The sequence below is a fragment of the Narcine bancroftii genome, chromosome 12, assembly GCF_036971445.1.
Source record: "Narcine bancroftii isolate sNarBan1 chromosome 12, sNarBan1.hap1, whole genome shotgun sequence".
Taxonomy (NCBI): domain Eukaryota; kingdom Metazoa; phylum Chordata; class Chondrichthyes; order Torpediniformes; family Narcinidae; genus Narcine; species Narcine bancroftii.
The window spans coordinates 3,261,976-3,274,430 of record NC_091480.1 but is presented as its reverse complement, the minus strand read 5'-3'; the positions used below and the strand labels follow the sequence as shown (position 1 = coordinate 3,274,430).

At 47.6% G+C, this 12,455-nt stretch overlaps 1 protein-coding gene across 2 annotated transcripts in view; it reads left to right on the top strand.

Annotated features, from left to right (window-relative positions):
- Nucleotides 1–12,137, top strand: part of LOC138747235 (ankyrin-repeat and fibronectin type III domain-containing 1-like) — a 300,694-nt gene extending 288,557 nt beyond the window's left edge. Inside the window, exons 25-26 of one of the 2 annotated variants that reach the window (XR_011347384.1) lie at nucleotides 9,318–9,363; nucleotides 11,791–11,828. Coding sequence is in view for 1 of the 2 variants with exons in the window: in XM_069906270.1 (XP_069762371.1) it covers nucleotides 9,318–9,363; nucleotides 11,791–11,939 (195 nt within the window). In the remaining variant the exon portion in view is untranslated. Of the gene's footprint in view, nucleotides 1–9,317; nucleotides 9,364–11,790 lie in introns of both variants that reach the window. The other variant, XM_069906270.1, reaches the window with a different exon arrangement.
- Nucleotides 12,138–12,455: the final 318 nt, after the last annotated feature.

Sequence of the window (12,455 nt, the reverse complement as noted above, 5' to 3'; positions counted from 1 at the left end):
AGGAGGAATGGCTAGGTGAATAGAGAATGAAGGGGGAAAAAGAACTGGAAAGAGGAAGGGAAGGGGGTAGGGGGAAGAGAGGAGCAGGTTAGCAGAAACCGGTAAAGTCGATATTAATGCCATCTGGCTGGAGAGCGGTCAGATGGAAAATCAGGTGTTGTTCCTCCAATCTATGGGTGGTCTTGGTGGGATAGTGCATAAGACCATGGATAGACATGTGAATGTTGGAGTGTGTACTGGGAGATCTCGATCACTGGTGTGGATGGAGCGAAGGTGCTCAGCGAAACAATCTCCTAGTCTGTGCCCAGGCTCTGATCTATATCCCCCAGAACCTTCAGATTTACAATGCTTCTGTAATATCTGCTTCCACCACTACTGGCAGCCAAATCCAGGCCCCACCATGCTCAGTGTTAAAAGAAATCCCTCGCTTTCCCTTTAAGGTCTCTCCCTTCACCTTGAATACGTGTCCTCTTGTGTGTGACAATTTTATCTCGGGGAAAAGATTCTGACTGTCCACACTATCAATGAAACTTGTGATTTTATAAACCCCAGTGGTTTTCAATTTTTTTCTTTCCACTCACAAACCACTTTAAGTATTCCCTATGCCATCGGTTTTCTGGGATTAGTAAGGGATTGCTTAAGGAGGTAGGTGGGTGGGAATAAAAGGTTTGAAAACCATTGTTTTAATCATTCCTCATTGACTCGTTATGTGCACGGTTTCAGAACTCCAAAGGGAATGGGCCAATGACAATTTTTCTCAAGCAAAATATTTCAGTAACAATGGGGTCTAGAGCAGTGATTTTCAACCTTCCCTTCCCACTCACATCCCACCTTAAACAATCCCTTACTAATCACAGAGCTCCGATGGCATAAAGGATACTTAAAGTGGTCTGTGAGTGGAAAGAGAAAGGTTGAGATCCTTTCAGCTTCCAGTTAAAACAAGCTGAGTTTGTCCAACCTCTCCCCATAAATGACAGCCTCTAAACCAGGAAACATCCTCCTCTGTCCCCTTTCCAAAACCTACCACATCCTTCCTGTAATGGGGTGACCAGAATTGCATACAGTATTCCATGTGCAACACAACCAAAGTTTTGTATACTGCATCATCACCTCCTTTTCTTTAAACTTAGTGCCTCCCCAATGAAGGTGAACAATCCATACACTACTTACCTGGCTACTCTCAAAATGAGCAATGGACCAGGACTCTCATATCCCTCTGCATATCAACACTGAAGAATCCTGCCATTAACTGGAAATACTCCCCTTGCCTTTGACCTCCCAAAGTGGACTTGTCCATTTCTCTAATTTTAAATACCTCGATCAAATCTCCCTCATTATTCTATGTTCCAGGGAATAAAGTTCTAACCTGTTTAACCACCCCCCCCCCCCAACGCCCCACCCAACTATATGTTCATGCAAGTCATTTGTAGAGATCACAAACAACAGAATCCAAACACTGTTCCCTACCAAATACCACTGATCACAGAGCTCCAACCTGAATAACAGGCTTCCACCACTAGCCCATCTTCTCTGGGTCAGCCGTGCATTCCCTCCTCTGGAACATGACTGAAAATATTTCTCTGCAAGCAGACCATGGTCTATTCATTTTAACTCAACATACCATGGAAGCATAGAACACTACAGCACCGAAACAGGCCTCGTTGTCCCTACTAGTCTGTGTCAAACCATTTTTTTTTGCCTAGTCCCACTGACCTGCACCCAGTCCATAGCCCTCCATGCCCTCCCATCCATGCACCTGTCCAAATTCTTCTTAAATTAAAATTGAGCCCACATTCACCACTTCAGCTGGAAGCTTGACCCACACTCCCACCACTCACTGTGTGAGGAAGTTCCCCCCATCATGTTCCCCCTAAACTTTTCCCCTTTCACCCTTAACCCATGTCCTCTGGTTTGTATCTCACCTCCCCTCAGTGGAAAAAGCCGACCAACGTTTACTCTGTTTATCCCACTTATAATTTTAAATACCTCGATCAAATCTCCCCTCATACTTCTACGCTCCAAGGAATAAAGTCCTAACCTGTTTAACATTTCCCTGTAACTCAGTTCCTGAAATCTGGGCAGCATCCTAGAAAATCTTCCCTGGATTATTTCGATATCTTTCCTGTGGTGAGGTGACCAAAACTGGAGACATTGCTCCAAATTTGGCCTCACCAATGTCCTATACAACTTTACCATAACATCCCAGCTCCTAAACATTACTCTGATTTTATGAAGGCCAATAAAGCTCTCTTTACAACCCCATCCACTTGTGAGGCCTCTTTCAGAGACTTATGTACCTGTATTCCCAGATTCCTCTATCCTACCACACTCCTCAGTGCCCGACCCTTTATCATGTCTGTCCTTTCTGGGTTTGTCCTTCCAAAATGCATTAAATTCTGTCTGTCATTTTTCAGCACATTTTTTCAGCTGGTCCAGATCCCTCTCCAAGCTTTGAAAGCCTTCTTCACTGTCCACAACACCTCCAATCTTCGTCTCATCTGCAACTTGCATATCCAATTGACCACATGATCATCCAGATCATTGATATAGATGACAAACAACAAGGGTCCCTGAGGTCCACTACTAGTCACAGACCTCCAGTCTGAGAAGGAATCATCCACCTCTTCTCTCTGGCTCCCATTCAGCCAATGTCTTTTTAAAATATTTTAATTGAGTTTAACATACATAATAAATGATGATTACATAATGAATCAATTGTATACAAGTAAATACATAGCAAAGGGAGAAAAATTAAAAGGTAAATAAGAAAATATGGATAACTACATTCATAGTTACTTATCACTCAATCTAGTAGTAAACATAATGAATGCAACTACGTCAGACCCATTTATTAGATGGTTATATTAAAATAATAAAGATTAGAAAAAGAAAGTAAAACTAAAGTCATCTATTCCCCTCCCTCTAATTATGGTCATCGTTTTGTTTATGAAAAAAAAGATCAATAATGATGTGGAATCACTGGCGACCCCCAGAGAACAGACAAAGAATTCCCGGAACGTGTCATATTTATTGCCTCTTACGATTATAAAAAAATTCAAAGAACGGGCCCCACAATTTCATAAATTGAAACTTTCTATCTTTAATATTATATCTAATTCTCTCCAAACTTAAATGGGACATAACATCATTTAACCACTGTGTTTGAGAAGGGGATGCATCTCCTTTCCATTTCAATAAAATAGCTCGTCTGGCTGTCAACGTAGTAAAAGCTAAGACTTTTTCCTGAGGTGCCGATAGAGGTTCATCTGAGCCACGAGAAAAACCAAACAGAGCAATTAACAGGTAGGGTTCCAAGTTAATATTGAAAATTGTTGATAGAGTTTGAAAAAAATTACTTTCCAGCCATTGTTGAATCCAGTTCACTACTTCACCATGAATACCCAGTGTCTGAACTTTCCTGACTAACCTCCCATGTAGGACCTTGTCAAAGGTCTTACTAAAGTCCATGTTGAAAACATCCACAATGTGTATTTATGTGAATTATATTTGGTTTAGATTATTTATTAAATATAGTCGTGATTTTTCAATCCAGTCTTTTTGTTACTTGCCCACCTGACCGTCGACACGAGTTGCACATCAAAAGAGGATGCCTCATGGACGGCCAGACTGGAAGATGGGGAGGAGGAGATGTGGAGGAAGAGAGGAAAGGGGATAGAGAAGTAAATGGGGTCTAGAGGAGGAGGGGAGAGGGAGGTGTAAAGGAAGATGAGGAGGTAAACAGAGAGAGGACGAGGAGGCAGATGAAGGAGTTGAGGGATATTCACCACGTCAGAGGCTCAGGAGATGCAGATGCACTCTGTCGGAGATTAATTATTTGAGCTTGATCCTCCTCTCCTTTAACCCCTCCCTTCTCCCCTTCCCTCCTCACTTCTTTCTCCCTCCTCGTCCTCCTCCTCCCCCCTTCTCCCCTCCTCCAGCATCCCTTCTCTCCCATACTCCATCCCTTCTCACCCCCCTCTCACTTCCCCCCACTCTCCCCCCTCTTTTCTACCCTCCTCTCTCTTCACCCTCTGTTTTCTCTCCTCCTCTCCCCACCCCTCCCTCTCCCCTCCCTGGTGCCAGGCACAGTTGGTGTGCATGGCCCTGGATCTAATGGCCGGTTAATGTGCAGGAGTCTGTAGTGTTACCCGATCCCAGGGTCACTTGGACACACAGGGTTTGTTTGAGAGTCTGAGTGAGATTCTCATGAAGTCAGAGTGAGTGCGGTGCCAGTATCTGCACTCGAGACTGTCAGTTACAAAGCTCGGATCCACGCCAGCACGAGCTCATCCACAGTTCGGGACCCGTCGAGGGAGAATCCGAAGTTGGAGACACTCCTTCCCTTCCCTTTCATTCCCAAACATAACCCCCCCTCCCTGCCATTCCCCTCCCCTCCTCCCTAATACCACCCCTCTCTCCTTCCCGTCCCAATCCTGCCTCATCCCTCCCCTCCTCCCCAATCCCACCGCTCTCCTCCTTCCCCTCCCAACCCTGCCTCATCCCTCCCGTCCTCCCCAATCCCACCCCTCTCTCTTTCCCCTCCAAACCCTGCCTCATCCCTCCCCTCCACCCCAATCCCACCACTCTCACCTTCTTCCCCTCCCAACCATGCCTCCCTCCCCTCCTCCCCAATCCCACCCCTCTCTCCTTCCCCTCCCAATCCTGCCTCATTCCTCCCCTCCTCCCCAATCCCACCGCTCTCCTCCTTCCCCTCCCAACCCTGCCTCATCCCTCCCCTCCTCCCCAATCCCACCCCTCTCTCTTTCCCCTCCTAACCCTGCCTCATCCCTCCCTTCCACCCCAATCCCACCACTCTCACCTTCTTCCCCTCCCAACCCTGCCTCCCTCCCCTCCTCCCCAATCCCACCGCTCTCCTCCTTCCCCTCCCAACCCTGCCTCATCCCTCCCCTCCTCCCCAATCCCACCCCTCTCTCTTTCCCCTCCTAACCCTGCCTCATCCCTCCCCTCCACCCCAATCCCACCACTCTTACCTTCTTCCCCTCCCAACCCTGCCTCCCTCCCCTCCTCCCCAATCCCACCCCTCTCTGCTTCCCCTCCCAACCCTGTCTCATTCCACCCCTCCTCCCCAATCCCACCCCTCACTCCTTCTAACCCTGCCTCATCCTTCCCCCTCCTCCCCAATCCCACCGCTCTCCTTCTCCTTCCCCTCCCAACCCTGCCTCATCCCTCCCCCCTCCTCCCCAATCCCACCGCTCTCTCCTTCTCCTTCCCCTCCCAACCCTGCCTCATCCCTCCCCTCCTCCCCATTCCCACCACCCTCTCCTTCCCCTCCCAACCCTGCCTCATCCCTCTCCCTCCCAACCCTGGCTCATCCCTCCCCTCCTTTCCCTCCCAACCCTGGCTCATCCCTCCCCTCCTTCCCCTCCCAACCCTGCCTCATCTCTTCCCTCCTTCCCAATCCCACCCTCTCACCTTTTCCCCCTCCCTGCCCTCCTTCCTCTCCATTTCTCCTTTTCACACTCCTTCACTGACCCCTCTCCTTACCCCCATCCTACTCCTCCTTCCTCCCAACACCATTTCCCAAGCCTACCCTTCCCTGCCTCACTCTACTTCCACTCTTCTGCTATCTCTAACCTTTTCTTTTGCTCTTCCTCTCCCTCGCTGCCTCTTCCTCCACTCCCTTCTCCCATCTTTCCCTTTCATTCCTGACCCCTCTCCCTCCTCACCAATCCAGAGCCCTCTCCATCAGCAGGACTGAGGACCCATCTTGCCTTTCTCTAACAGTGCCTGGCCTTTGAGGCCCATTCTGAGGACAAACTCCTTTTCCTCGCCTTGCTCAGGGACCTTGGTCAAGTTTAGCCTCGAAACAAATGAATTTGCCGATTTGTGGCTGTTGGGTGGGGCAAGGTGGATGGAGTAATTCCACTGTCTCTGAGGTTATTTGCTCCCCTGATGGTTGCTGATTCCTCTCCTCTCACAACATGGTATCTGTCTCATCCCCACCCTCTCCCCTTTCATTTCCACCATCACTTCCATTCACGTACCCCCCCCTCACCCCGGGCAGTGTGGGCAGGAGTGGACATGGTGGAAGAATGGGCAAGTGGGGACAGGTGTGGGCTGTTTGAGCAGGTGTGGGTAGGTGTTGGCAGATGTGGGATCCTCAAAAAAAGTCAAAATGATGTCATATCCTCAAATCGTGACAAGGTGGAATCAGGTCTAGTTTGGAGTCTCTCATTCCTGAGCAGTTTATAGGTTGGCTGAACTTCCAGTACCATACTGTAGTGTTCTATGTTCTATGAGTGAAAGAGCCTGCAGTTCCTATGACCATTGATGCTATGGTTGCCTTCAAGGTGAGAATACATCCTGTCACCAATGCCCTGTCTGGGCCACTCACTCAGCAGCCAGTAAACCACAGAAGATGTGGTCAAAGTGTCCACAAACCACACCGATGATGTACCATCAGCCATGAGAAGTTACAGCGGGGGCTTCTGGGAGATATGATCTACCTGCATTTGGAAAGGCAATGTTTGCTTTGGATCATCAGCCTGGATTTGTGAGTGGGAAACCATGTTTCTCAAATTTGATTGAGTTTCTTTGAAGGGGTGACAAAGAGGACCGATGAGGGCTAAGTGGTAGAGATTGTCAACATGTCTTCAGCAAGGCCTTTGACAAGGTCCCAAAGAGAAGCTGGTCTGGACGGTCCAATTGCATGGGATCGGGTGAGCTGGCCAATTGGATACAGATGATGGTGGAACGAGAGGGTGAGATTGGAGGGTTGTTACTCAGATTGGAGGCTTGTGACCAGTGGTGCGCTGTAGGGATCGGTGGTGAGTCCACTGTTGTCCGTCATCTGTCTTATCAACTTGGTTAGTAAGTCTGTTGACACAAAGATTGGTGGTGTAGTGGACAGCGAAGAAGGTTATCTGAGATTACAACAGGATCTAGATGAATTGGAGAAGAGGACCAGGATCTGCCAGATGGACTTTGATGTGTTTGAGGTGTTGAACTCTGGTAGGTTGAACCAGGGCAGGACTAACCCAATGAATGACAGGGCCCTACAGAGTCCAAGGAGTACAAGGTGCATTGTTCCTTAAAAGAGGAAACTCAGATGGACAGGGTTGTGAAAACAATGCTTCAGTAGATAATCCCTCCACAGCATCCTCCCCCTCTGCAGCTGGGACATTGGATGCTTCTCAGCTCCAGCTCCAGTTCAGCTGGAAAAGGTGCAGAAACAAAGAATGTTACTGGAGGCTTGATTGCTAAGGAGGAGGTTAATAGGCTGGGACCTCTCTTCCAGAAGCATTGGAGGCTATTGGGAAACATTATTGAGGTTTATAAAATCCAAAGCTACAGAGTTTCAGTCATTTTTCCAGGGTAGGCGAGTCTAAAACAGGAGGGCATAGATTTAAGGTGTGGGGAAACTGTTAGGGGGTTCCTGAGGGGCACCTTCTCCACACAGAGGGCGCAATGAACTGGCAGAGGAAGTGGTGGAGGGAGGATAATGACATGGGTTAAAAGAGAGTTGGTGTGAAAAGGGAGAGGGATAAGGGCCAAATTCTGGCAAATGGGACACCTTAGGCGGAGGACCAAAAGCAACCAGTGATTGGAAATGGTTGTTTCACAGCCTTAAAGATGAAGACACAGAAGCTTGCTGCAGACATTTCAAAGACTCAGGCACATGGATGTGAGAAAAATAGAAACTTGTGGGTGTGAGGTGGAGAAGGATGAGATTGTTGTGGATTAGGACTGGTTAGATTGGCACAACATCAAGGGCATACTCCGCTGGACTGTTATATCACTGAAGGAAATAGGCCTCGACTGGGAAGATGACTGAATGGTCAGCCCTCCCAAGTCCAGCTGTACGACCAATGCTGTTATAACTGCCCTAAGGGTGCAGGGCATTTCAGTCCCTGTTCAGGGAGTTTGTGTGCGGACAGTAATCAGCGAGTTTTATAAAGTGTTATATCTGTGTCTGATCCTATCCTGAGAGCGTGAGAGGGGATGGGATCGAGGGTGCAAGGGAGATTTAGTCGAATCTACCTCCATGCCCACCCTTGGAATAGTCTCCACTCTCCATAATCTGCTCAGCCTGTTTCTGTAATGCTGCAACCTTCTGCTCCCTCCTGTCACTCCATTAATGTCCCTTGGATTATCCAGAGTAAATGGAGGACTCTCTCTTTATTGTGTCCAATGTGCACAGCCTTTCTGTGTCCACGTATAAAGTTCTAACCTCTAATTTGCCTCCCTGACCTGCTGCCTTGTAATAAATCTCATCATTGCTTCCTTTTCTTTGGCCTCAGCCAGCATAATCTGCTGCATTTGATAACTGATTGTGATTTATCGAAGTGATTTAGTCTGGGATCAGGCGGTCACATCACTGGGGACTGTGGTTTGGTTTGGAGCAGTGTTGTGTACAATTTGAAAGCTGTTTTTGGAGGGACACCAGTGATGATTGTGTGTCACAGACTAGCAGAGACTGCCCCTCCCTTAAATATGATGAATCTGATTGATGGTAAAATGATGTTGGCAATGGGGAACAAGTGGGTTTGCTCATTGTTCCACAGGAGTGTGTTGTTGCGGTGTCTCCCTGGAAACCTGGGCACTTTCCTCAGGAATGCTTTCATGTTCCTGATGTACCCAGAAGGACAGGGGGAGTGGGCAGTGAGGGGGGAGGGGGCAACGGGGACAGTAGAAATCAAAGACATCCTTGTGGAAGGACAGGGGGATAAGGGAGAAATGGTGAATAGTTTTCTCAGCTAAAATGCTGGATTAATAGCTTTAAGGGCACAGATGCCAAGATTATTCGGAATCACTCCCCTCAAACCCCAATTGCAGAAATATGTCAGTGGATGGTTAATAAGGCATTAGCAATATAGCAAATCAGATCGCCATATACTGTACCATGATTGGAAATGTAGACCATCTCCTCGCACCAGACAGGCTTGGAGGGCTAGAAGAGTGAGATTTGTAGGTGGGAGACAGATTCATCTTCAGACTATGAAAAGACCCATCAGTTTTTGGATGCCTGAATAAAGACACAACACTGGAGAGACTCAGAAGGACACGTGCACTGTCCACACCCACGTGTCCTCACACACTGTCCACACTGATGTGTCCGCATGCACTGTCCACACCCACGTGTCCTCACACACTGTCCACACCCATGTGTCCACATGCACTGTCCACACCCGCGTGTCCACATGCACTGACCACACTGACGTACCACATGCACTGTCCACACCCGCGTGTCCTCACACACTGTCCACATCCACGTGTCCACATGCACCGTCCACACCGACACGTCCAGGTGCACTGTCCACATCTTGTTTTCTGATCTCGCTTGTCTTCTTTCAAAGGTCTGGAGCCAGGAATTTGGACATTTCATGTTCCCCAACCTCTCAGGTACTATTTTATGATCAACATCTAGTTCCTTCACTTCCTCTGTTCACTTGACCATCGATTCTTTAATATATCTAATAGGTTTCATGTAATGAAAATTCCAGGGTAATTATTTAAATCCTCAGTCGTCTCATTATTTTTCATCACTTCCTTCCTTACACATGTCCTTGTGAAAGGCCTTTGACAAAGTTCCTCATGGAGCAATAAAAACATTAAACATCAGAGCAGGAATCAGTCACCTGGTTTTCAAATCCATCGAGAACCTCACGCAAATGGGTCGAAGCCTTCTCTATATTTCTGCAATGCATTTCCCTGAGTATATCTGTTCCCAAATTCCTTTCTAATCCCATGTAGTTAGTCCTTCCCAGTTAAACACTTTCCCATACTGCTAAAGGTCAAGGAGTTGTGATTGTGGTCTCCGAAATATTCTCCCACTGAGAGGTCTGTTACCTGACCGGGATCATTACCCAGTACATGTTTCAGTACGGTCTCTCCTCTAGTTGGCTGGTCCACGTACTGGTCAGGAATCCTTCTTGGACACACCTTAAGAATTCTGCCCCATCTATCCCTCTTGCAGTCAGGAGGTGCCAGTTCCCCTGTTATTTTTGCACCTTTCCAAAATCTGCCTGCTTATCTGCTCCTCGGAGTCCTGAGGGCTATTTGGGGGTCTATAGAGTGATTGCTTGCTCCCTTCCTGTTTCTGACTTCCACCCACAATGACTCAGTAGACAATCCCTCCACAATGCCTTCCCTTTCTGTAGCTGTGATACTAAACCCTGATTAGTAACACTGCTTCGCCCCTTCCCTCTTCTGAATGAAACATCCAACTGGAGAATATCAAGCAGCCAATCCTGTCCTTGCAACACCCAAGTCTCTGTAATGGACTTCATAATTCCTTTTACTGGCCCATGCTCTAAATTCATCGTCCTGCTTCCCAACACGTCAACCCTTGCACATGGCAGCATGTAAGCTCCGACCATTGCCTGTCCTTTGCTCGGTCTCACTTCACATTGCATCCACCTTTCCACCATCTGACCTAACATTCCAATTCCACACCACCTGCCTAATTCCCCATGTCTTCCAAAAAGTCTATCCATCTGTGCCCTAAATAAATTCAGAGACAGCCAGACTGCTTCTTCAGTTAAACAACCCCACAGATTCACCACTGTCTGGGAGAAGCAATTCTCCTTTATCTCTGACTTAAATCTTTTCCCCTAAATCTTAAGGTGATGTCTGTTAATCCTGGATTCAGCTGCCAGTGGAAACAATCTCCCTGCTTCTAACATCTATTCCTTTCATAATTTTGTATGTTGATGTAAGATGCCTCCTCATCTTTCTAAATTCCAATGAGTATAGTCCCAGACTATTCAATCTCCCCTGCCTAACCCTTTATCCCTGGAATCAACCTGGTGAACCTCCGCACTGCCTCCAAACCCAGTTATCCATTCTCAAGTCAGGAATTGCATGCAGTACTCCAGGTGCAGCCTCACTTGTACCCTGCACAGTTGCAGAATAATCTTCCACCTTTGAAATTCAATCCCTCCAGCAATGAAGACTAACATCCCATTTGCTTTCTCAATGACCTCCTCTATCTCCAAACCAATTTTTTATGATTCAGCCCATGATGTACTTGTGTATATCTTCTGCTTGCTCCCCTTCATATCGTACTGGCCTCCACCAATACCCAGACAGCCACCATTCTGTGTATAAAACACTTGCCCTGCACATGGAACATAGAACATTACAGCACAGTACAGGCCCTTCATCCCACGATGTTGTGCCAAGCTATATATTCCTACCCAAAAATAAATGAAGCCCTCCTCACCACATAACCCTCCACTTTTCTTTCATCTATGTGCTTACCCTTACATGTCCTGTTGTACCAGCCCCCATCACCACCCCTGGCAAGGCATTGAAGGCACCCACGTTTCTGGGTAGAAATCTTACCCCTGATATTTCCCATAAACGATTCTCTCTTCACTTTGTATTCATTTGCTCTGGTGTTTGCAATTCCTGCCCTAGGAAAAAGGCACTGGCCGTCCACCTTATCTATGCCTCTCATAATCTTGTAGATCTCTATTAAGTCTCCTCTCATCCTTCACTCCAAAGAGAAAAGTCCCAGCTCTGCTAAACTTGCCTCATAAGACATATTTTCCAATCCAGGCAACATCCTGTTAAATTTCCTCTGCACCCTCTCCACAGCTTCCACATCCTTCCTGTAATGAGGTTACCAGAACTGAACACAACACCAGAGATTGTAGATTTGCAACATGACCTCTTGACTCGAACTCAATCCCACAATGAATGAAGCTCAGCACCTCATATGTGTGGTGGAGGCGGGGGGGGGGGGGGGGGGGGGGTGGGGGGGGGGAGGGGATAGTGGGGTGGTGGGGGGGGAGGCAGTGAGCTCATTATCTGTATGTTTCACAGGCAAGCATCTCCTGGTCTCAGATTGCCTCAGTGCTGGGACCATCATCTGGTATGCATGCGGAGTTTATTTTGCAAAGAGAAACTCCACACACTCTTTAAGAACTTGCTGTAAAAGATGGGCATTTCCAGAATACACTCATTGGTTCTGAACCAACGAGGAAGTGTTTTGTAAAAGTGTACTGTCTACTCCTCTGCTGCCTGTTCTGTGATCAGGCTCACTGAGAAAATATCTCAGCTGGCTTCTTCTTCGCCTTATCTACCTGTGCTGCCACCTTCAGGGATTCTTGCATTTGTGCACCGGATCCATCTTTCTCAACACTCCCGTGGGCCCTATCATTCATATGATCTGTCCTTCCCTGATTAGTCCTCCCAAAGAGAATTACCTCACATCCATCTGAATTAAATTAATCTGCTTATAGCCACATATAAGAGTCTCAGCATAGATCTCTGCGCCTCTGGCCACAGGCTTCTGATCAAACAAACAACCCTCCACCATCACTCCCTGACATCTGTCTCCAAGCCATCTGGGGATTGAATGCCAACATGTCCTGGTTCCCATGGGCTCTTATCAGTGGATCAGCCTACCACGTGGCACCGAACATGTGGAACAGCCTTCCACACGGTACCGAACCGTTAGATCAGCCTTGCACTTGGCACTGAACCGT